The sequence below is a fragment of the Haematobia irritans genome, chromosome 4, assembly GCF_050003625.1.
Source record: "Haematobia irritans isolate KBUSLIRL chromosome 4, ASM5000362v1, whole genome shotgun sequence".
NCBI lineage: Eukaryota > Metazoa > Arthropoda > Insecta > Diptera > Muscidae > Haematobia > Haematobia irritans.
In genome coordinates, this window is record NC_134400.1 from 55,072,110 (window position 1) to 55,098,789 (window position 26,680).

Here is a 26,680-nt window from a genome sequence, read left to right on the forward strand (position 1 = left end):
CCCCAGAGTTGACTTACGGAGCCTGTTGGACGAGCAAATTTCATCCGATCCGGTTGAAATTTGGTACGCGATGTTAGTATAGGTCCTCTAACAACTATATAACAACCATATATATATATATATATATATATATATATATATATATATATATATATATATATATATATATATATATATATATATATATATATATATATATATATATATATATATATATATATATATATATATATATATATATATATATATATATATATATATATATATATATATATATATATATATATATATATATATATATATATAATATATATATATATATATATACACTGTAACTTACGAATGAAACAAGTAATCGACTTGAAACTTGTTACATGTAATTGTTATTTAGGTAGGTCAGATGAAATAGGAAATAGGTATAGCCCCAAATATAAATGGACCCCCAGAGTTGACTTACGGAGCCTGTTGGACGAGCAAATTTCATCCGATCCGGTTGAAATTTGGTACGCGATGTTAGTATAGGTCCTCTAACAACTATATAACAACCATATATATATATATATATATATATATATATATATATATATATATATATATATATATATATATATATATAATATATATATATATATATATATATATATATATATATATATATATATATATATATATATATATATATATATATATATATATATATATATATATATATATATATATTATATATATATATATATATATATATATATATATATATATATATATATATATATATATATATATATATATATATATATATATATATATATATATATATATATATATATATATATATATATATATATATATATATATATATATATATATATATATATATATATATATATATATATGCAAACTCGACTTCAAATAGAGAATTTTGATATGTTTTAAGTAAAAACATCATTAACTAAAGGTTTAAACGATTTGTAGCTTTGTTGAAAAGACTTTAAGTCTTCAATCAATTTAAAGACGATTTCATTAATTTTGAAGAAGTTTTCAGAATTATTATACACAGAACCAAATATCACCAACATATTTTCAATAAAAAAGTCGACTGAAGTTGAATACTTTTTCAATTAAAAAATTAATTGATGCAATTAATGTTTAATCAAACTAGAAACGTTAAGCCAATGTATTTGTAAAATTTTAAATAAAAAATTAATTGATACAATTAACTTCTTAATCAACCTCGGAAGACTAAGTCAGTTAAAGCAAGTATATTAAGCAGTAAGTTCGACCGGGCCGAATCTTAAATACCCACCACCATGAATCAAATATTATAGTTTCCTTTAAAATTTCAGGGGGTTTGATGACAGATATTCTCCCAAGCAGAGCAGTTCAACCAGTACCCTTCCCGAAGATAAATTTAAAGATTTTACCTATGAAGACTATATCAGATTCTGGATTTATAATAACCATGTTTGTTTGAGTTTTAGAGGAATCATTAATATCTCTTGGAAGTGTGCAAGAAAATGATTATATATCGCCTTGATTTGAAATCTAAAATCTGTATTTGTTTATCTCCATTATTTAAATGATTACGAGAAGTAAAATCTGGAAATTTTACATTCCGTTTGAAGAAATTTTCATGATCAGTGCGCCTTCTATACCCTTATCGGTCCAAATGGACCGATAAATACTATATCCTATACACGCTTTTATGAGTCTACAATACCAGTATATTTACAATTTCCGACAAATTGGAGAAAAAACTACGGTCTCTAGAAACCCAAGGATTTAAATCGGGATATCGGTCTTATGGGGTCTAAAACAGCATGGACTGATACTCATCGTTTTCGGCACACCTCTTTATAGTCCTAAAATACTTCTAGATTTAAAATTTCACCAAATTGGATAAAAACTACGGTTTCTATAAGCCCAAGAACTAAAATAAGGAGATCGGTCTATATGGGGGCTATACCAAAACATGGACCGATACTTCCCATTTTTGGCACATCTCTTTATGGTCCTAAAATAACTTTAGATTTAAAATTTCAAGCAAATTGGATAAAAACTACGGTTTCTACAAGCCCAAGAAGTAAAGTCGGGAGATCGGTATATATGGGGCTATACCAATACATGGACCGATACTCACCATTTTTGGAACACCTCTTTATGCACAGAAAAAAATTACACGAAAAATTTTCCAATTAAAATCTTAATTGAGTTTTAAAAAATATCCAATTAAAAATTTAATTGATTCAACAAATTTTTTAATTGAAATAAAAATCAATCACACAAATAAATAGTATCAATTAAATATTTAATTGGATCAATTAATTTTTTAATTGACTGTCCATTAATTTTTTAATTGATACTATCATTTCTGTGATTGAAGACATTTCAATTAAAAAATTAATTGGATCAATCAATTTCGTGATTGAATCAGAAACAATTTTTTTTGTGTGTGGTCATAAAATACATCAAAATTTCGAATATCAGGCGAATTTGATAAAAACTACGGTTTCTATAAGCCCAAAACCCCAAATTGGGAGGCCGGTTTAAATGGGGACTATATCAAAACCTTCTTCAAACTGGACCTGCCTGCTAACAAAAGACGAGTTTGTGCAACATTGCAGTACGATTGCTTCATTATTGAAGACTGTAGCGTGATAACAACAGACAGGGTCATATCGTTTTAGCATTTCTCCCTGATCATGAATATATATATATATATATATATATATATATATATATATATATATATATATATATATATATATATATATATATATATATATATATATATATATATATATATATATATATATATATATATATATATATTTCGATGTGTTACGAACGGAATGACAAACTTATTATACCCACGTCACCATTCTATGGTGGTGGGTATAAAAATACGGAAAATTTGTTAATTTTTAATTACAACATTATTTGAAACAATCAAATTTTTAATCAAACTAAAGACACTAAGTCAGCTAAGAAAGTGCACAAAAAAAAATTTCATGAAAATTTTTCCAATGAAAGTCTTAATTGAGTTTTAAAAAATATTAAATTAATAATCAATAGTATCAATTAATTTTTTAATTGATACTATCATTTCTGTAATTGCAGACATTTCAATTAAATAATTAATTGGACCAATTAATTTCGTGATTGAATCAGAAAAAAGATTTTGTTTGTGATAGTTACATTTTTAGTTAAAATATTAATTGAATTTGGCAATCATCATCAATTAAATTTTTAATTGAATCAATTAAAATATTAATTTGAAATTTGCTAATGAAATCAATTAATTTTTTAATCAAGTCTTTTTTATGACCAATTAAAATTGTGTCTGTGACTATAAGTTTCGTGATTGAAAGCATTTCAATTAAAAATATTATTGGATCAATTAATTTCATAATTGAATCAGAACAAGTTTACACAGAGTAAACAAAACTCGCATTTGTAGTTTAAGGACAACAAATCTCGACAATATTTTTTCAATGTACGCTTTGTACAAAATATGAAATAATTTGGAATAAAATTTCGTCGAGAACGGGGGTAAAATGATTGTTTGTGTTCATGTTTGACCAAATCGAGTTGAATTTTAACCAACGAAAGGATTTGTTTCGTCATTTATAGATACAGCATCATTTAAACCAATCTCCTAACGAAAACTTCTTGGATTGATGTAAAGTCTTTTATTATTGATACCTCCATAAATTTAAATGCCAATGGGTATTAATGCTGTTTTTTTTTTCATAAAATGTTGACACTAATTTTTGATTGTCGAATTTGATTTAAATTGAGGAATTTTGGTGACGAAAGCGATTAGATTTGGGGACAAGTGCTGGAAAATACTGCCCACAATATCATGACCCTAAACTAGAAGTGCCCATATGTAATAGGTAATTTTCGTTAATGTGCTATAACAATGGACTGAATAGTCTAAGTGAGCCTGAAACTAAATCGGGCTGCCACTTTAACCTAACCTAACCTAACCATCATGACATTAAAAACGTGTGAGGTCCCTGAAATAAGAAAGGACTATAGATAAGTACTTTGACTTAAAAAATAATTCTGGAAAATTTTTCATTAATGAAATTTGGGGACTTTGTGAGCGTTCGCAGCACTGTTTAAAGACGGTTTTTACATGAACCATAACATAATTTCTACTTGAAGTCGAGTCAGGGTTTGGAAATTTAAGTTGTCATTAAAGTATTCGTTAAAGTAGTTTTTAAAGGACTTTGATTGCTTTTTGAAATTACAAAATTTTTTTCGCCATTTTTTTCAAATTTAAAAGAGAAATGCTTTTTTACTTTAATACTCTGCAATAGTTTACACTGTAATCAGTGTTAGCGTTGTGCACCTTTTAAGCGCTGACTCTTTTTGTAATATATTTTCGTTGGTCAATGACATATTTCTACATTTTGGTGAAAAGTCTTTTATTATTGATAACTTATTCTAGCCCATAAATTGTGCCACTTTTTTAATGATCCAATACTTTAATTTTCAGAACTTTTTCCTTCTTAAACCAAAGTTGTATCCAATGGTCATTTCTGACGCCTGAAATTATACAAAGATTTTTTTGTCGTAATAGTAACTGGGTTACCTATGAACTGTTAATTCAATTAGTAAAGAAGCGTGTCGCTTTTTAGAAATTCTCAATGAATCTCAATGAAAATTCTAATATGAATTCTCACGAATTCATATTAGAATTCGTGAGCCTTCTGTGGACGGGATTTTCTCCTATCCTCTTTAGTTTCTTTTTAAAGGCAAAAATTAAATTAACGTTTATAAAACTATTGCTTTTTTCATTCAATTGTTTGCAATTTACAAAATTCATTTACACTTCTTTCTTAACAACAATGTCATGGAATGGTTATGTGTAGATGTAAATATTTATTATAAACTAATTTTCATAAATTTCATATATAGATATATTCTTTGTTTTTTAGTTACTTCTTGTATCATTATATAACTTTATAATCAATACTATGCGACCATGATAAGTTGCAAATGAATTTCATATCCTCTTGTATTCAAATATCAGAATTATCATATTGATTCTGGAGTCATTTACTTATGTTGTATTTTGAATTTTTATTTTACTGTACTGTTTACAAATTTAAATATTCTAATGATGACCTCATGTTGATGTTCTGTAATTCAGTTATATAAGTAAAGGATTTCAATATATTTTTTTAGTTTTTTGTTTTTGCATATATCTAAGCTTTCATTGCAACATTACAATATTCTTGGAGTTTCTTTGTTTTCTTTTTCATTGTAGGTCTTTATATATTTTCCTTTTGTTTTTGTTTGGTATAACTTTAATAAAAGTTTTGTAGTAATGTGGGTATGTGTGTTGGTTTTATTTTTGACAAATTTTGAAAGGTAATTTTCTTCTATTTCTTAATTTTTTTTATTAGATTTGAATGAGGAAGTTTTAGCTATAATATGGGGAAAGAATTATTTTGTTTTTGTTTCATTTTGTTATAGTAGCTTTGGTTTTTATTTATTTTAATTTGAAATATTTTTTCTAAGTAAGATTATTATATGCCAATCAGGGTTGAATATTTTAACTAGCTGTGACTTCCACAACTTTCCTTTTTTTTATTATATAGTTTTTCTTTTTTCCAAATAATTTGTATAAATTGTCTCTGTTTCGGTTTTGCTAATTATTTTATATATGTATATAGTTTTTTTTAATTAAATACATTTGCAAAAATAATTTCATTTTCATGTTTTTTTCATTTGATGTTATTGGTGCTGTATATATGTACTTTTCAATGTATGTGTGTGCAATTTATGGTCGTTTAAAGGGAAATTTGAAGAAAATTAAAATAATTGTTTTTTATTTTATAAAAATGGACGGTTTGTTGATTGGATATATTTTTGGTTTTAGTTTATTATTCAAAAGTCTATCCTTTACCAAATTATTATTGGAACATTTTTAAAAATTATAAAGACTAAAAAGGGAAAACAATGTAATATCAAGAAAAATTGGTAACACAATGAGAATGAAGCGTTTGTGCGTGGAAGTAGAGTGTTTTTAATGCAAAAAAAAAAATATTATTGTTAAAATTTAATAACAAACATAAAATTATCGTAATTTGGTAATAATACAATGCCAGATCAATTTTTCCACGAGTGTACATTATTTGTTGATGTATGATGGTATGATGGTAAGGGGTTAAAAACTATTGGTGTAAATTCCTGCTTTATATAAAAAAATATTTGCTAATTAAAATCTCTGCAATCGAAAAATATAGCTTTATCTCTAGAATACAAAAGTCATACATATATATTATAAAAACATAAATAAAAATAGACATGAATAGTTTACTCAATATCAGCATAAAATACATAATACCAAATTCTTTATTAACGAATCTCTTATCAATTCGTAGAAAGGCGGGGGGGTAATAGAAATACTATTATCAAACTGAATGAATATCGGATGAATTGTTAGCGCTTATGCAAAATATAATGAATGCAGTTATATTACCGAATTATTATAGAATGTTTGTTTATTCAATTTATACAAATTATTTTCACATAGATATATTTACGGAAGTTTGTGTTTTTTTCAAATGTTCAAAATTATTAAACTTTCTCACTCTTTCAAAAAAAAAAAAAGATTATTTTATTTTACATTAGAATAAATGTTACTGAATAAGTTATTAGAAGTAGGTTGTTATAAGTTGGCTTTCTACAAATCCTTTGCTTGAATATTAAACTAAATTAAATATTTTGATTTAATATAAAATTATATTTAACAGTTTTAATTGAAAAAAAATTCATTGATTAAAATGAGTCAAACTAACAGATTTTATTGATACAGAAAAAAGATAGCCTTAAGAGTAAGATTGCAATACAAAGTATGGAATTGAAGTTAACTAAACTAAATCAATTTAAACTTTTATAAAATTTATACAGTGAATTAATTAGTTACTTTTCATTAAATAAAACTCCTCAAAAACAAAGAAAATGAATTTCTTTTAAATTATAATAAAATTAAAATTGAATAATTCAAATGAAATCGAAATAAACTAACTTAAATAAAACCTACCAAATTGAATTGAGTATTATTGAATCAAATGTAAGTAACTCTGATTAATTTAATTTTAATTTAAAAAAGAATAAAATTTTATTTAGCAACAAATTGGAATTTCTATAGAAACAAATATTAGCAAATAATAGCAGTAGTAACGTTTGCAGTTGTTTTCCATTGGTTTCACAAATCATTGCTGATTTTTCTTACGCGTTTTTCGGAAGCCATATCTGCAACATAACCTATATTTGACTTAAGCCTTCTTAAAAGTTTCGGCTGCATTGGCATTTCGTGAAGATCTAAATAGTAGGTTTTTTTTTCAATATACTATTACCAGCAGTATGTTTTCTATTAAGAAATTAAGAAAGTTTTTTCAACAATATATACCTGTTGAAATAATGACAATTTGCTAAATATATCTGTTGAGATTGTGCACTTGATAGTTACTATTAATAGGACATGGGTTTTTCAACCGTGATAAAGACGGTTTCTCTAACATTAACAATTTCTGAATTTGATTTTCCCAGCATTTTAGTGATGCAATTTAGAGAGATTTTCTTTGTAATTTGGCCGATAATATCAATATATTCTTCTAGTATTTTGAGTTATTTTGTTTTTATTCGATCTTTTTTGTTTAAATAATATTCTATATTTTGCCAATTCATCCGTCCTAATATTTCGCAATTTTCGCAACGTGTTAAACCCAACAGGTCAACAATGAGCTTTTTTTAGCTAGCTGAAGAGTTTGCTGTAGTATGGAGCCACCATGATGCAATGGTTATAGCGTCCATTTTGCATGCAAAATGATCAATGAGCCGTGCACCGTAATGTAAAACGCCTTTCGAACTCGGCAATAAGAGAAAGGTAAACATAAACCGTGCAGCACTCACTGAGAAAACAAGTTTACTATCAGTAATAAAACGAGTGGCATAAAAGGTGGCACATTCACTAATAAGGAAAAAGAGTGAAATAATTCCATGTTCCCAGGATCTTGTTTGAAATCTAGTGTTAATTTAACCCCATACATGGGGTCACCGTGATGCATTGGTTAACATATGCCCGCTTTGCCCCATTTTCGACCGAACACAAAAAAGGTTTTCAGCAGTGGATTATCCCCTCTCAGTAATGCTGGACTGAATAGTCTAAGTGAGCCTGAAATTTAATCGGGCTGCCACTTTAACCTTTAACCTAATGCTGGCCAACCACTCGGCTTTATTTATTTGTCTGAAATTTCGCAAAAAATGCGAAAACGTGACAAACGTGATTTGCACTAAAGTTCCACACATGGTATTACTGGACATGCAAATTGGATCCACACCAAATGAAAAAATCAAAAAAAAAAACAAAATAAATTTGACAGAAACTAATAACTTTCTATCTTTCATTTGTAGATATCCGTAATGGTAGTTGGTTTTTCATGTAAGCATTAATCGGAGGCCATTTTGATTTAAAGCATTTAGATGAAATTCTAATATATCAGATGAAATTCTAATTGTTATTATTTCTTCTTGTGAATTAGAAAGCGAATTTTTTTAATATAAAAAACAAACTGTTTTGTGAATCATTATCGAAAACACAAATTGTCCTAAATGCATAGAGTTATTTTCCATTGTAGTCAATGGATTGTCAAGAGCTACATTCCTGCTCATTTTTTTTTGTTTGGTTTTTAAAGTGGTTCTTATTTTTTTGGTTTTTAGCAAATTGAATTTAAATTTGTTCGTTATTGCTTAGTATTCGTGTTTTCGTTTTTTTTTCTTCATTTAAATGTTTAACGATAGATTTGAAAATGTAAAGACAATTAAGTTAATATATGTACGTTAGGATTTGTTGTTGTTTTTCTTTTTGTTTTTTTCTATGATAAATTATTTTCTCTTAGATTTGAGAGTTTTTGTTGTCTGGTTTGGTTTGTATTGAAGATTGCTCAAATTTCTGGATCTGTTGCTCTTGACTTACTAGGGTTGGTAGGTCCTGCAGAGGCAACTGTGAAGGTGTCTGTGTGTGTTTGTATTCTTAAAGTTGGTGCTTTAGGATTAGAATTTTATTGGAGCATTTTTGTTGAAAATAAATCGGCTGCATAAAGGTATAACCAAATCAGAGAAATAATTCTCATGCTATTGCACTCCCGGACATTGTTGTCGCCTGACGATCACTCTGGAGGTCACGGGTGCGTTCCTGTTCGGCCGATTCGGAGCTAGCAAAGAATAGATTGTTTCTGTTCAACTTTTTTTGTGGCAACACTACTTTTTGGGGGGAGGAGATTTCGCTAATGAGCACTTACTTGGATCTCACCGCAATGGGACTGCCTGGAATCTCAATTGGATTGGCATTGTTATTATTTGTAGCTGAGGAGCGACGACTGCTTCCGGACTTATATGTGAATATGGAATCATTTTCCACATCATTTTCAATCTTTCATATAAGAATAGAGAATCATATGAAATTATGTCTTTTTTATGGGGAATTGTTGCATTTCATCTTGCTTACCTGTCGCTTGTAGGACAACCGTTCACTAGAAACTGAACCGCATGACGAACTTTCCGACACAGCCTGCGTCACACTGGGAACAGATGGTGGACTATTAGGTCCTGGAAAACGTTTTGAGCAAACCTGGGATTGTATATGCTCACAAATGCGTCTGAAACGCCGTATATTACCTAAGTAAGTATCGAGAATAAATATAGTACAAAATCTGTTAATTTCGTTAACCAACATACCAGACAAAAGGGTAAATGTTAAAGCAAAGAGCATATCAGCTACATCGCCTTGTTTACAAATTGCACTGATATCAACCTGAAAGTAAAAAAGGAGCGTAGTTATTACACACATATAACTTTTTGTTAAAATTGTGCCATCGACTGGTATTTTTTTGTTGAACAGAAACTTCGTTATAATAACGAAAAGTTTCGCAAAAAAAGTTTCGGGTGTATTGTATTATTCATTGGTCCATTCAATTCTTCTTCAATTCCAAAGAAACATCCAAGTACAGAGAAAAAAATGTCACCAAAATATTTCCAATTAAAAAGTTAATAGAAGTTGAAAAGATTTTCACTTAATAATTAAAGTGATTCAATTAACTTTTTAATCAAGATAGAAGCATTAACTCAGTGATTGAATATTTTTAAATATTTAATTAAAAAATTAATTGATACAATTAATTTTTTAATCAAGCTCGGAAGAATAACTCATTTGAAAAAGTAATGGTTTTTTAATATTTAAATAAAAAATTATTTCAAACAATCATTTTTTTAATCAAACTAGAAACGCAATGTCAGATAAGTAACGTAACTACTAGTTTAGTCAATGCATGGTTTTATGGCTGAAATCAAAAACAACAAAATGATTGAAGAATAAACCAACAATAACAAAACAAAATGAATGAAGTAACTACACGTTTTTAATTCTAAATTGAAATTTTCAAATCAAATCAAAAAAATTAATAATTTTTTTTATGCCCAATTAAAACTGTGATTTTCGTGATTGAAGACATTTGAATTAAAAAATTAGTTCTATCAGTTAATTTCGTTATTGAATCAGAATTATTTTTTGTGTGTACTATTATAATCGGCGAATTCAGAATTGAAATAATTAAAAATTTTACAAAAATTGATTGAAAATTTTTTTTCTCTGTACTTTTTTATGAATTTTCTGCTTATGATTATAGTCGGAATTTTCTTTAGATTTAAAAATTTAATGAATCAATGACTAGTTATTGTGGAATAAAGTTTTCAATAATTTTTCTTATTGGAAATATGATTTTATTTAACTAAAATATATATGAATATTTTAAATAAATTATAATTCATATTTAAATTAAAATGTAAACATTTTCAATTTTCTTTTATGACTTTATTTTATATAAATATAAATTATAAATTTTGAAAAAGTGGAAATATTTTTTTATTCAATTAATATATTAATTCATATAATTAATACTTTAATTAGAACTGTTTAGTCATTTGCTTAGTTGACTTTACCATATATTTAAATTTCAGTAAACAATTAATCGTTTGGACCCAATTAAGTTGGATCGATTGGCAGAAAGATTTAAAAGACGTGTCGTTGTTTCGTCGCGGTATTCGTATTAGAGGCGTGTGCGTGACTGAAATTTCTTTCACATTCACGCACATTCACGAAGCAAATTGTTTATTCACGCATGCTCACGCACGATACGTGTGATAGCCAATCCCACTCACTCATTCACGAAATGAAAACTAGTACTCACGCACGAACTAGTTTTAAAGACTCACGCACACGCACGATTCACGAGATTCATGACAAATTCACGAGACTCACGACATTTTCCAAACGGAAATCAGCAAAGGTAACAAAATTCAAAAATAGAGTATAGTTCGAGAGCTAAATTAATTTCAGTTAACACACGAGTAAATCTTAATTTTTTTCGTAAGCGTGATTTTGGAAAAAAATTTTATTCACGCACATTCACAAACCGATTTTATTTCTCACGAACGACACGAGAGTTGCTTTGGATTTTGTTCACGACTCACGTGATTCACGCATGTCATGAGAATTTCATGTCACGCGCACACCTCTAATTTGTATGTGCCAGAAAGATGTGCACAAAGTACGTAGTGGTTACACTGAAAATATTGAAATATTGATATATTATGAAAATTATGCAATCTTAATTTAAGCACATGCAATTTGCATAATATTGAGGACAAGTTTCTTTAAAATAAAGAAAATTTAATGAGGAGGAAAATCATAATGTTTGCTTAAAAAAATTGCATCATTAAATTTAGGTAAAAAAACTTTGAAATTTTTTTTCCTCTGTTAAAGTCGCATGTTATTGAAGTAAGACACATTTTCGTTAAAGTTATGTCCCTTGTCATTGAGCTAAACATAGAATCGGGCAGCACTCAGTGATATGAGAGAAGTTCACCAATGTGGTATCCCAATGGACTGAAAGTCTAAGTGATTCCGAATTGTCGGGCTGTCACTATACCTAACCTAATATTAAGAGTAGCTTAACATACCCAGCAGAGGTTTATTTGGGCAAAGTCTCTTAGACTGCAAAATGGTAGAATGGACGACCACATTCCTCATCAGCATCATCTACATGCAGCGAAATTATCAACAAGCTAATCCGAATAAATTCGGATAATTCACTAAACCCACTGTGAGAAAAGGCATACCAATTTCCAAAGATTTTGTTTTTACACTAAAGATTTTTGCACTGATGCCGAGCCAAAGAAGCGAAGAATTGAAGTAAGAGTTTTGCGTACTTCATTCTAGGAAACGAATTTTTATTTAATCACTATCAGAGTCCTTTAAAAATGTGTTACGACAATTTATATTTCCAATTTTGACTTGACTTCAAGTAGAAATTATGCTATGTTCAAGGAAAACACTCTTTAAAATAAAGTATTGAAAAGCATCTCGTATTTTAAAACGTCCACAAAATTAAAGACGATTTAATTAGTTTTGAAGAACATTTCGGAATCATTCAAGTCAAGTTGAGCTTAGTCAAAGAAAATTTTCTTTCGTGCAAAGGTACCTAGTTTTAAGTGGAATCACTTAGCTATAAGGACAAATCGACTTAATTGAAAAGTTTTTCGACTCTTGGACTAAGCAAAATTCGCATTCGTATTTTAAGGACATATAATCTCTGGCCCCACAACAATATTTTTTTAGTGAATATAAAACAGTTTTTCAATACGTTCGGATTTGATCTCTCACGATAAAATGGTTTAGCAATAACTTCAGATTGACACTGTCATTTTGGCAATAAGACAAATATCAAAATACACTCAAAATACTTTTCTTGATTAAAAAATGTTGTTCTTCTTGGGTACTGATTCCGAGGCCAAGATGCGGCTTCTTTAAAATAAAGATTTTTTTTGGAAGCTATCTACCTTTAAATAAAGGCTTTATAAAATTAAAATGATGATGATTCATTTACTGAATTTCTGTTCTCTTTTTGCGATATATTAACAAAGCTATTCTCGGACAAATAAATATCAGATATTTAATCCAATTAATAACAGACACTTCAAAGCGAAAAATGTTTGCCTAATTTAAAAAAATTAAACCAAATATGCAAAGTTTTGTAAAACTCACAATTTTTTATTGATATATGAGAATGAAATGCTTTATTTAAATAAAAATGCAGATGAATTATATTCATTTTAATTGTATATTTATGAGACTATGATTTTATCTAAGTGATATTAGCTCCATTCACGTAACCGATAATGCATAGAAAAAATTTCCGTTGTTAAACTAACGCCAAATGTAACTTATTTTTATTGAAAAAAAATTATTTGCTTGTAGTTAAATTTTATTATTTTTATCGAAATTTTCCACAGCTTAATGAAATCTTACTTACTTTACGTATGTCTCAAAAATTGTATGAACTAAACGTGAGTATAAAGTTCAATGACCGTACACATAATTTCAATATGAGCTAAAACAAATGAAAATTTTCGTACGATTCCCAAAAATAGTAAGAATGAACTACTGTATGCTTAAAATGGTCATGATTTGGGGCCAATGATTTTCTTCTTTATTTTTAGTTTATTTTTTTCTTCTATGAGAGGGTGTAATTTCGTAAACTGCAGTTAAAAAGTACAACAGGGCATTAAAATTTCCTGCTTTTAACAACGCTTTGTGGAAATCTCAAAATGTGGAGTAAAATTTAGTTCAATTTTCGTGCGTGGTAGTTCATTCTTCCTATAAAACAGTTCACTTTTTTTCGGTGTGTTTGATAATTGGCAAAATTGTTGTGGCAATTCGTTAGTTTAATCCAAAACCCGCAAATATTTTTGGGGAATAATGAAGTTGCAAGTTTTTGCAGGAAAAGTTTTCCCTGAAGTGCAGTAGAAAAAATGAATATGTTTATTGTTTAAATTGTTTTTAGATCTGTAAATGAGTTAAAGACAATCGCGTAGATTTTTGGTAATTTTACCAAATAGAGTAAAATCGAATCTTATTCTCTTGCAATTTGCAATGAATAATTTTTACTGGCCTATTGTTATTTAATTTTCGTCTATTTAATTAATATCAAATCATAATCGGCGGATTTGCCTTTAAAGCGCTTATAACAATAATTTAGGATCAAATGATCAATGTGAGAACTATTTAGCTAACTTTTTTTGATATTTTTTTCATGTCCTTTTTAACTTGAGGATATTATAATTACATAAGATAACATAATAAGGACACCAAAACGAGTCGACGAACCTATAAAAACAAATTTGTAGTAATGGAGCGAATTTGTTGGTTAGTTTTCGGCTAAAATTATTGTGAATATTTAACTTGAGCTATGAAATATGTGGAAAAAATTACTCTGGCAGCAAGGGTTAGATAAAAACGCCGTTTTATTCATATTTTAGTATAAGTATGTTGAAGATAAAAAGTGGCTAAACACCGCTGAAAGGGTCATGAAAAAGTCAGAAATAAAAACTTCAAACTAAATGCATTTTTCCGGAAAACGACATAAAAAGAGCCAGATCTAGCGGGAAAAATCCAATGCTGTTCGGTTCACAAATAGGCCAAGTGTGTGGTATTTGATAATTTATTAAAGCACGCTTCTTTCGATTGTGAGCAATATACTCGTAAAATATTAATAATCACCTGAAATTTAACATGTCTCTGGAACATGACTGGACCATTGCCATTGCGTTTATATTCAACACGAAATGATGAAGGAGAAACAACACTGTGCGATAATTCAGCCATCTGAAAATATATCAATTGAGAGAATTACGATATTCTTGAATTTTTTGTGATCAACATACGGATAAAAATGCATGGATCAGATGCGCCTTTACGGTGGCTATAGGTTTGCCCTTGACCAAAATAGTAAAAGTTTCATCTTTCTCCGTTGTTATTAGATTGCCAAACCATGAACGTTTGGTTAGCTCTGGCGATGATTCTGGCGTTAAATGTACTTCATCTGCTGAAACTGTAGCGAAAATATGTGAAAAATTACGAAAAGGCTCCAGTTTGCCCATGGTCCATTACATACCCTGAAGTTTTCTTCGATGAAATCTCGGACTGCCTAAGAAACTATTTTTGATATTGGTTAATCTAGTTTTCCATAATTGGCCACCTGGAGCATTACAGGGTGAACCTGGTATGGCAGCAGTACTGTTATTCATCAGCGGTGATGTTGTAGGATTCATTACTGTAAAATGAAAATGAAAAAAAAAATCAGCTTAGTAAGGAATTTCATCGTTAGAACACAGAGTGGAATATTATTTTGTTTTTTATGTTTCAATAATGAAATTAATTGTTCCAAGTAATTTTTAATTGAAATATTTTCAATCATAGAAAACTGCGTCAATTAAAAAATTAATTGTTCCAATTGAAAATTTATTTGATAGAATTAATTTTTGTAATTTAATTTTATTTTGATTAAACAAATAATAAACTCAATTAAATGTTTTAATTGAAAATGTTTTCAAATTTAATTAAGATTCTAGACAAACTGCGTCAGTTAAAATATTAATTGTTCCAAATGAAAATTTATTTGATACAATTAATTTTTGTAATTAATTTTTATTTTGATTAAACAAATAATAAACTTAATTAAATGTTTTCATTGAATATTTTTTTTTTGTTTCAAATTTAATTAAGATTCTCATTAAAAAAATATTTCATATTTGTTTTTTATTCTGTGTACAGAGCTAATACAACTCACCATTATTGGCCTCAGGATCATGGAACATACTAATGGCAATAGTGGGTCCAGAATTCGCTCTCTGGTGTACCGTAGCCGAATTTCCTCCAGGACTACCGGGCACACAACTCGTTTGTACTGTCGATGAACGTTCGTTGCGTGATTCCCTTCTCTCTCGCATTTCTCGAACCACAACCTCATTGCTGCTGTTGACATTGCCACTACCACTGCCTCCATTTCCACCACTGCCATGACCATCAATACAGCTCTGGGATGAGTGTCCCGATGACCGGCCGTTTGGGGGATGATGAACAGAAGATGACCTTTCCCTATCACCATAGGTTGAATGACGTGACGAATGTCCCGATGATGCTGCCGGCGAAGAGGGTCTCGACAAAACATTCGCCTGCTGTTGCGCCGAGTTGATGGGTGAATTACACCGTGTGGGACTGTGATATGACGAAGAACGCATCGTGGAAACCGATGTGGGAGAGCGACGTTGATGATTACGTGTGCTACTGTAGGACCGGAAGCTGTTTATTAATGATTATCGAGTTTGATTTTAGGGTGTTAATGTATGGGTGTGTATTTGAATTTTGCAAAATGGATGGCCGTGTGACGTCATTTATCGACATTTATGATGGATTTCATCGTTATTTGATTAATTGTGGTTGTAGTTGTTGTTGTTGGGTCACCAATATTCATAATGGTAATGATGATGGTGATGTCAATGTTTTTCCACGTGGTATCATATAAAGCAGGTGCAAGTACATCATACACACACATACGTACATACACATATGATATTCATAGATGCATTAGATTAAGATAATGATAGTGATGATTTTCCATAAGATTTTTGTGGCATAATGATTGCACACACATACACACACATATGATAGTGAACATTTATTATTAGCGTATATTTTGTGTCATGAAAATATAGAAGACAAACATTTATGTGTATTAGTTTAATTTGTGTATTAAAAAGCTCTACGTGATTTTAGACAACAAAGGCATAAAAAAAGAAGAAGGCAAATTGTCATATCAAATGTTGCATTTATGGCATTCGATACATATGTACATATTCGTTCGTTTTTAATTTGGAATTTTTTCGTGAAAAACCCACAGTGATGTTAAATTTTAAGATTTGCGTGTATAAAAATTCAAATTTGTAATTTCCTGCAGAAAACTTAGCCGTGTCTTTAAATACGAATTTATTTAGGAACATTTCCAACGAAAACTCAAGGTTCTTCAAATGAACATAGTCTCTTAACCGCCTTTCACAATATATTTTGTTTTCAAGCCTTTGTCAAAAGAATATACTCTCTATACCACTCTCGGTTTAGCAAGCCAAATGGTAAAGATTCAAACTGGTATTTGAAATCCTACACTCAAAAAAAAGTTTACTTGGATCCAAAGATTGTGAACTTCCCTTGGGGATTTTAGTATTGATTCCGAGCCAAAGATTCGGCTTCTTTAAAGTAAAGACATTGTTTTGGGACCTACGATCAATAAAACAGGTCTTATTTATAAAATTTTCATTCTCTGCGCCACACTGTGGAACAGGGTATTATAAGTTAGTGCATATGTTTGTAACACCCAGAAGGAGACGGGATAGACACATGGTGTCTTTGGCAATAATGCTCAGGGTGGGTCCCTGAGTCGATATAACCATGTCCGTCTGTCCGTCCGTCCGTCCGTCCGTTGTCTGTGAACACATTTTTGTGATCAAAGTCTAGGTCGCAACTAAAGTCCAATCGCCTTCAAATTTGGCACATGTTCCTAATTTGGGTCAGAATAGAACCCTATTGATTTTGGAAGAAATCGGTTCAGATTTAGATATAGCTCCCATATATATCTTTCGCCCGATATGCACTTATATGGCCCCAGAAGCCAGATTTTTGGCCGAATTTGGTTGAAATTTTGCACTAGGAGTACAATTAGTAATATAGTCATGTGTGCCAAATTAGATTGAAATCGGTTCGAATGTAGATATAGCTCCCATATATATATATCTTTCGCCCGATATGGACTAATATGGTTCTAAAAGCCAGAGTTTTGGCCCAATTTGGTTGAAATTTTGCACAAGGAGTAGATTTAGCATTGTAGCTATGCGTGCCAAATTTGGTTGAAATCGATTCAGATTTAGATATAGCTCTCATATATATCTTTCGGCCGATATGCACTTATATGGACCCAGAAGCCAGAGTTTTATCCCGATTAGCTTGAAATTTTGCACAAGGAGTACAATTGGTAATATAGTCATGTGTGCCAAATTTGATCGAAATCGGTTCAGATTTAGATATAGCTTCCATATATATTTTTCGCCCGATATGGACTTATATGGCCCAGGAGCCAGAGTTTTGGCCCAATTTGGTTGGAATTTTGCACTAGGAGTACAATTAGTAATATAGATATGTGTGCTAAATTTGATTGAAATCGGTTCAAATTTAGATATAGCTCCCATATATATGTTTTTCTGATTTCGACAAAAATGGTGAAAATACCAACATTTTCCTTGTTAAATAGCCCTGCTTAATCGAAAAGTTGTAAAAATGACTCTAATTTTCCTAAACTTCTAATACATATATATCGAGCGATAAATCATAAATAAACTTTTGCGAAGTTTCCTTAAAATTGCTTGGGATTTAAATGTTTCCCATATTTTTTTTTACTAAAATTGTGTTCCACCCTAGTGCATTAGCCAACTTAAATTTTGAGTCTATAGATTTTGTAAAAGTCTATCAAATTCTGTCCAAATCGAGTGATATTTAAATGTATGTATTTGGGACAAACCTTTATATATAGCACCCAACACATTTGACGGATGTGATATTGTATCGAAAATTTAGATCTACAAAGTGGTGCAGGGTATATTATAGTCGGCCCCGCCCGACTTTAGACTTTCCTTACTTGTTTTATTAGTACTTACAGCATATAGAACAAAAATTTGAGAACCTACCTCAATTACTTCAGGAGCTATATGAGCTTGTTCCGAAAACAAGATTCTTGAATTGTGACCAAATGGCCTTACGAAAGTATGCGCTATTTGGCATATAATATCTTTCAAAGTGTGGGAAAAAAAAGAGCCCGAAAAAGTATCAGCTATTGTTTTTGTATGAATGTTCATTTACTAGAAACAAACAGTAGAAGAATTGTCTCAAATTTTCATATTTTTCGTTTACTGTTAAAAAAAGTTTATAAAAATGTAGTTTAGTGCTCACCAATATGAAAAATATTTATAGCTTATTTAGACTAAAGCTTATACTTTAAAATAACATCGAGAAATAAAGCGAAACTAAGTGGGGAAAATAGAATTTGGTGTCGTTTTCGAATGTCCTTCTAAGTGGACATCGGTAGTGAAAGGGTTAATAAAAATTTTTTGAAGCAAAGATTATAAAATTTCGTTTAATTAAAATTTCTTTACTTTAAAGAAATTTGTCCTTAATATTATGTCAATTGCGCATCCTAAAAATTATGTTGGATTATCTTTAATACCACGTAAATATTTTTTTCGGTGTAAATTCGAATTTTAAAATCTAAATTGTATTTAAGGTCCCAGCGGCTGATTCTTACATGCCTTCTCATTTACACTGCAACTATATGTGCTTCTCGAAGATCCGATAGTCATGCATGTTTCGCTTCTACAAGCAGGCAATTTTACATGCCTTAAAGAGAGCATTTTTACACATACGCAAAATGTTGATATCAAAACATATCAAAATACGTAAAATGTATATCCCATAAGCTTACTTTTTTAATAATGTATTAAAAAATGAGTATACAAAGTTTGGTCCATATGTTCTTAGCAAGTAAAACATTAAAATACTCCTATGTTTCTTGCCTATAAAATTAGGAAAATATATAGATAACCGTAGAAAACATCAGCAAAATCTTTTATTTTTTTCCTTCTCACAATTATGTTTGATTAGTCGGCTTTTCGGTCGTTCAGCTTTCATCAAAATTTGGAAAACTTTGCTTTTGGAGTTTTCGACTTTTTCAAAATATAAGAATGGAGATTCAGAGTATGTATGTACATTGAAAAAAAGCATGTCCGCTTACAAAGATTTTGTCTTTACTTTAAAAATTTTGGTATTGATTCCCAGCCAAAGAAGCGGAGAATACAAGTAAGAATACTTTTATGACACAACTCTCTTTTAAATTTGAGTTTTGTGTACTTGCTTCTAGGAAGCAAATTTCAATTATTAATTTTTTCAGCTTTTTTTCTTCATATGCTATCAAAGTCCTTTAAAAACGAGTTAACGACAACTTCATTTTCCAAATTAAGATTCGACTTCGAGTAGAATTTATGCTATTTTTCAAGTAAAAAACGTCTTTAAAATAAAGTGTTGAAAAACATGTCCTATATTTGAACAATCTTTTGCTTTGAAGTCAAGGTGCAAAAAGACAACAAATTTAATGACAATTTCATTAAATTTAAAGAGTTTTTCTGAATTTTTAAATTCAAGTTGACCTTAGCCCAAACATTTTTTCTTTCATGTTATGATACTCATTTTTAAGTGAAATCACTTAATTATAAGGACAATACGACTTCATTGAAAAGTTTATCGACTTTTGGACAAGGAAAAAAAACTTTATAAAAGGGAAATGCATCTTCTATGCTAAGCAATATTTGCATTCGTATTTTAAAGACATGAAATCTTTGACCTCACGACAATATTTTTTCAGTGTATATACATATCTATGTCGAATTTTCGATCATTTTCTTTAAAATTCGATTTTGCAAATTTCCAAAATGATCAAAAGTCCAATAGAATTTTTGTATTACAAAAAGTCGACGTCGACATTTCGATTAATCAAAAAGATCGCATACAATGTGGCTGATGCCTCTCACTTTTTCCCTTATCTGTATATAAGAAAATTAAGGGTTACCGATTTCAACCAAATTTTGCATGAATAGCTAGAATGTACCCCCTGTTCAAAATTTCACACATATTGGTGTAAAATTTTGGCCTCTGTAGTCATATGAGGGTATATCATCATCAATAGGGTCTCACTCTGACCGAAAATACTAAAACTGCGACCTAGAATTTGATTACAAAAGACAGACAGACGGACATGGGCCGCTCGAAAGAGCTACACTCCAAAAATATTGTTGTGAGACCAATGATTTGTCTGATATAACGTTTTTTTTTTCCTTATCCAAAAGTCGATAAACTTGTCAATGTTAGAATTAAGAGATTCGAATTTAAAATGGGTATCTTTACACTAAAGAAACTTTTGTTTGACCAAGCCCAACTGACTAAAGAAATGAGCCACCGTGGTGCAATGATTAGCATGCCCTCCTTGCATATACAAAATGGTGGGTTCGATTCCTACTTCGACTGAAAACCAAAAGTTTTTCAGTGGTGGATTATCCCACCTCATTAATGCTGGTGATATTTCTGAGTGTTTCAAAGCTTCTCTAAGTGTTTATCACAATGAACTGAATAGTCTAAGCGAGCCTGAAATTTAATCGGGCGGCCACTTTAATTTTAACTTTAAGTGGTTTTACTGCACTGTGGAACGCCGTTCGGACTCGGCTATAAAAAGGAGGTCCCTTGTCATTGAGCTTAACATGGAATCGGGCAGCACTCAGTGATAAGAGAGAAGTTCACCACTGTGGTTTCACAATTGACTGAATAGTCTATGTGAGCCTGATATATCGGGCTGCCACCTAATCTAACCTAGCCTAAGGCCAACTGGTTTCAATAATTCAGAAAATTTCTTCAAAATAAACGAAATCTAAATTTGTGGACTCTTTGTATCTTGAATACAAAGCAAAATACGTTCAAATAAGATAATAATTCATAATTTGAATAGAAACAACCCCCATGAAAAATGTTGAGTTCTTAAAAATACTTTGAGTAAGAGTCCATCACATGTAAACTTGCATGCTAAGAGTAGTCATATATTTATGACTAATCGTAGAATGCAAGTGTGATGTTGTCTTTGTCTCTTTAAATTACTCTCAGTAAAATCTCATCGCATGTAAAATTGCTTTCTCAGAGCAGGCATAATATCATGGCTACACTGAAAAAAATATTTACGTGGTATAAAAGATTACACAACCTTAATTTTAGGATGCGCAATTTATACACTATTAAGGACAAATTTCTTTAAAATAATGATATTTTAATTAAACGAAAGTTTATAATCTTTGCTTCAACAATTTTTTTCATTAAATTTAGGACACACATTTTGAACATTTGCGTCCCTTCGTTAAAATTGCATGTCTTTAAACTAATGCAAATTTTCCTCAAAGTAAAGAAACACATTTGTTATTTAAAGAAATCGTCCTTGAATTAACTGAAATATTGAATCCTTAGATTTAAAATAAAAACGCTTCAAATATAGGCTAAGATTTATTTTGAGGATTTAGCATCTTTGGTTTAAAGTTTTTTTTTTGGAATTAAGAAAATATTTGTTACTTCGAAGTATCTGTTATAATTTGGATTTTTAAACTGGCATTTGTTAGTACGCGAATAGCTTTATTAATATACCGGAAAAATAGAATGAAAATTCGATAAATGAGATCTGTATCGTAATTTTAATTTTATAGATCCTAGATTTACAGCCAGATATGTCGCAAAACAATGTCCTTATATGGGGGCTATATACAATTATGAACTTGATATGGACCAATTTTTGTGTGATTGGGGATCGATTTGTCTGAGGGCTATATATAACTATAGACCGATATTGACCTAGTTAGGCAGGGTTGTTAACGGCCATATACTAGCACAATGTACCAAATTTCAACTGACTCGGATGAAATTTACTCCTCCAAGAGGCTCCAAAACCTAATCTCGGGATCGGGACTGGTATGGACCACTTTTGGCATGTTGTTAAATATCATATACTACCACCACGTACCAAATTTCAACCAGATCGGATAAATTTTGCTTCTCCAAAAAGCACCGGATGTCAAATCTGGGGATCGGTTTATATGGGGGTTATATATAATTATGGAGTGATATGAACCAAGTCCTGCATGGTTGTTGGATACCATATACTAACATCACGTACCAAATTTCAACCGAATAGGACGAATTTTGCTCTTCCAAGGGGCTCCGGAGGTCAAATCTGGGGATCGGTTTATATGGGGGCTATATATAATTATTGACCGATTTCGACCAATTTTTGCATGGGTGTTTGAGGTCATAATTAACACCACGTACCAAATATCAACTGAATCAGATGAATTTTGGTATTCCAAGAGGCTCCGGAGGTCAAATCTGGTTATCGGTGTATATGGGGGCTATATATAATTATGCACCGATGTGTTAGACGAACTGCTAATGAAGAGACGTATTTCAGCCACACTAGGACAAGCAAACATACAAAGGTATGTGAAAAGAGGCACTCCCCAAGGAGGAGTTCTATCACCTCTTCTTTGGAATGTTGCTATAAATAGCCTTCTTGTTACTCTAGAAAAAGAAAGGATAAAAGTGGTGGCATACGCAGATGATGTGGCTCTTGCAGTCAGGGGAAAATTCCCATCCACAATCAGAGATATTATTCAGAGGGCCCTCCGGATGACTGAGAAATGGGCGAAAGACAATGGTCTTGGGGTAAATCCTGCAAAGACAGAATTAGTCATGTACTTCAAAGATCGCAAATTCCCACGGTTAGGCCTATTTCCTTAGGGGGTATTGAAATTCCATTTGGTGATTGTGTAAAATACCTTGGCGTTATTTTGGACAGGAAGCTGAACTTTAAGCTTAATATTGAAGAAAGGGCGAGAAAGGCAACTGTAGCTTTGTACTCGTGCAAAAAGGCAATAGGAAAAAAGTGGGGACTAAAACCAAAAATTGTGCATTGGCTATACACGGCAGTGATTAGACCTATAATGCTATATGGTGTTGTAGTCTGGTGGCCGGCACTTCAGAAACCGACTTGTTTAGATAAAGTTCAGCGTATGGCGTGTTTGTGTATTTCAGGCGCATTCAGCAAGACAGGAACAAATTCCCTTAATGTCATGCTGCATCTATTGCCTTTAGACATTTTGGCCAAACAGTCAGCTGCAACAACGGCTGTGCGGTTGCGCGAACAATTGCTGTGGTCGGAAAAAGGTTACGGTCACAGTTCTGTCCTCAAAATAATGCCAGATGTGCCTAACGTAGTGGACTTTGGCGAGTCCACTTTTCGACAAAAAGTTTGATCCCCAACAGTGAGGCGTGGTGCACACAGACCCCGGGGAATAAAGAATATATTGATTTCTACACTGATGGCTCCAAATTGGATGGACAAGTGGGGTTCGGAGTATATTCTAATGATCTGGAACTTCGAATGGCGAAAAGATTACCTAATCACTGTAGTGTTTTTCAGGCTGAAATATTAGCAATAAGAGAGGTGGCGAATTGGCTGAGAAGTAATGTTCCAAAAAATGTGGGCATTAATATATACTCAGACAGTCAACCGCAATAAAATCCTTGGACTCTGTGTTCCTCAACTCGAAAACGGCCATCGACTGCCGCAAATCTCTTAATGAGATGGCTGAGCAGTACAATATTCACCTAATATGGGTGCCTGTCCATAGGAACATACCGGGGAACTGCGAAGCGGATGAGTTGGGGAGGCTAGGCTACCTTACATATTCCAGGGGAACTAGAATTTGTTGGTATGCCCCTAGCTACCTGCAAGCTCATGCTGCGTGAGAAAGCTGTTATGATGGCAAATGTTCGATGGGAGAATTGCAAGGGTTGTAACGACACCAAGCAAATATGACCCCATTTCAACTTAAACCGCACACTAGATATGCTAATGTTCTCGAGACGTCAGATATCACTCCTGATATCTGCTATAACGGGTCGCTGCCTGATAGGCGATTTTGCAAAAACTATTGGCGCGAAGTATAATGACTATTGTATGAGCTGTCATGATGCGGAGGAAAAAAATCAATTAAACACATCTTGTGTGAGTGTCCTACATTTTGTGTAAAGCGCAAGCAACTTTTAGGAGCATATAGCTTCAGATTACTGGCGGATCTGGAAAACGTTAACGTAAGCAGTCTGCTAATGTTTTTGGAACAATTTGGTTGGTTCAACAAAGAAAAATAATCAAGAAGGTTCAGCGGTTAAAACTAGAAGTGCCCATATTTAATAGGTACTTTTAGTTAATGTGGTATCACAATGGACTGAATAGTCTAAGTGAGCCTGAATATTAATCGGGCTGCCACTTTAACCTAACCTAACCTTGCTTAGCATAGAAGACGCATTTATTTGATATAAAGTTTTTTCCTTGTCCAAAAGCCGATTCAATGAAGTCGTTCTCTCCTTATAGTCAAGTGTTTTGACTTAAAAATGGGTAGGTTAGGTTAGGTATAGTGGCAGTCCGACATTTCAGGCAAATTTTAAAATCGACTGAGCAAAATCGGTTAATGAATAATGCTATGATGCCTAGGTTAGGTTAGGTTAGGTTAGGTTTAGGTGGCAGCCCGATGTATCAGGCTCACTTAGACTATTCAGTCCATTGTGATACCACAGTGGTGAACTTCTCTCTTATCACTCAGTGCTGCCCAATTCTATGTTAGGCTCAATGCCAAGGCACCTCATTTTCATAGCCGAGTCCGAACGGCGTTCCACATTGCATTGAAACCACTTAGAGAAGCTTTGAAACTCTCAGAAATGTCACCAGCATTTCTGAGGTAGGATAATCCACCGCTGAAAAACTTTTTGGTGTTTGGTCGAAACTGGGTTTGAACCCACGAAAGGCCGGCATGCTAACCATTGCACCGCGGTGGCTCCCTTAAATGGGTATCTTAACGTGAAAGAAAATTGTGTTTGACTAAGATCAACTTGTCTTTAATAACTGCTAAAAAATTTGTATCTTCCCTTAAGTATTTTTGTATTAATTCCAAGCCAAAGATGGGACTTCTTTAAAATAGAGATATTCTTAGGGACCTATATTTCTTTAACTCTAGGATCCATAAAATTGAAATTAGGATACATATTTCATTTATGGAATTTCATTCTCTTCTTTTTTAATGTACAAATAAATGTCAGTCAAATTATTATTGATATTTCAAAGTAGAAAATATTTTCTTTATTAAAAAAAATAATATTAATAAATAAATAAACCAAAGATGCAAAATTCTCAAAGTAAATCTTAAATCTTAATATTTGAAGCGTTTTTAAATTAAATTTAAAGATTCAATATATCAGTAAATTTAAAGACGATTTCTTTAAATCGAAAATGTGTTTCTTTATTTTAAGGACCTTAACAGGGGGATTGAAATTTACAGGATTCGTGTTCTAAATTTAATGAAAACAATTTTGAAGCAAAGATTTCTTTCTTCCAATTAAAATGTCATTATTTTAAAGAAATTTGTCCTTAATATTACATAAATTGCCTGTTCTAAAATTTAGGTTTCAGAATCTTTCATATTAGGTCAATATAACTGTTACCACAGACCAATAAATTCGATTGGGGCTGAAGTCATTAGTAGAACTTTGTACGCTATCCACGGTGTAGGATACTTAAGTTTCAACCTGACCGAACAATCGGTCGTATTTACTTTTTCTAGTTAAAAAATTGTTAGGTTAAAGTGGCAGCCCGATTTATTGTCAGGCTCACTTAGACTATTCAGTCCATTATGATAAAATTCTTAAAATTAACCATAATTTCCCTTTCTGATGTGTTCAATGTTTTTTGGAGTGCGTCAATGAGATGATACTTTCTTCCGCTAGTTTTCCATCTTCCTCTTCTATTGCTTTTGGATTAAACTATTAATGCAATGTGAACATAAAACAAATAAAACCTAAGATAGACCTTAACTTAGGTGCGATCGAAGGATACTCCTTAATCATAAATATAAAAATCTGTAAAATATTTATCTCGGACATTTTGTGTAAAATATTGAACATTTTCTTTTTTTTTTTCATTCTTTATTCAATTTGAAAACCATAAATATACCGCAAAACGTATTGTCTGTAGTAAGAACAAAGATTTTATGTCGAAAATACGAATGTCATTTTTGCGATGCATTGACT

General features: G+C 31.0%; 1 protein-coding gene across 2 annotated transcripts in view; it reads right to left on the reverse strand.

Annotated features, from left to right (window-relative positions):
• Window positions 1-8,484: 8,484 nt before the first annotated feature.
• Window positions 8,485-26,680, reverse strand: part of sff (BRSK family serine/threonine-protein kinase sugar-free frosting) — a 120,485-nt gene continuing 102,289 nt past the window's right edge. Inside the window, exons 9-16 of one of the 2 annotated variants that reach the window (XM_075307639.1) lie at window positions 15,705-16,201; window positions 15,030-15,188; window positions 14,800-14,966; window positions 14,636-14,740; window positions 9,757-9,832; window positions 9,527-9,696; window positions 9,321-9,451; window positions 8,485-9,233 (exon numbers count right to left, since the gene is read on the reverse strand). In XM_075307639.1, coding sequence (XP_075163754.1) covers window positions 9,149-9,233; window positions 9,321-9,451; window positions 9,527-9,696; window positions 9,757-9,832; window positions 14,636-14,740; window positions 14,800-14,966; window positions 15,030-15,188; window positions 15,705-16,201 — 1,390 coding nt within the window. In that variant the 3' untranslated portion in view covers window positions 8,485-9,148. Of the gene's footprint in view, window positions 9,234-9,320; window positions 9,452-9,526; window positions 9,697-9,756; window positions 9,833-14,635; window positions 14,741-14,799; window positions 14,967-15,029; window positions 15,189-15,704; window positions 16,217-26,680 lie in introns of both variants that reach the window. The other variant, XM_075307638.1, reaches the window with a different exon arrangement.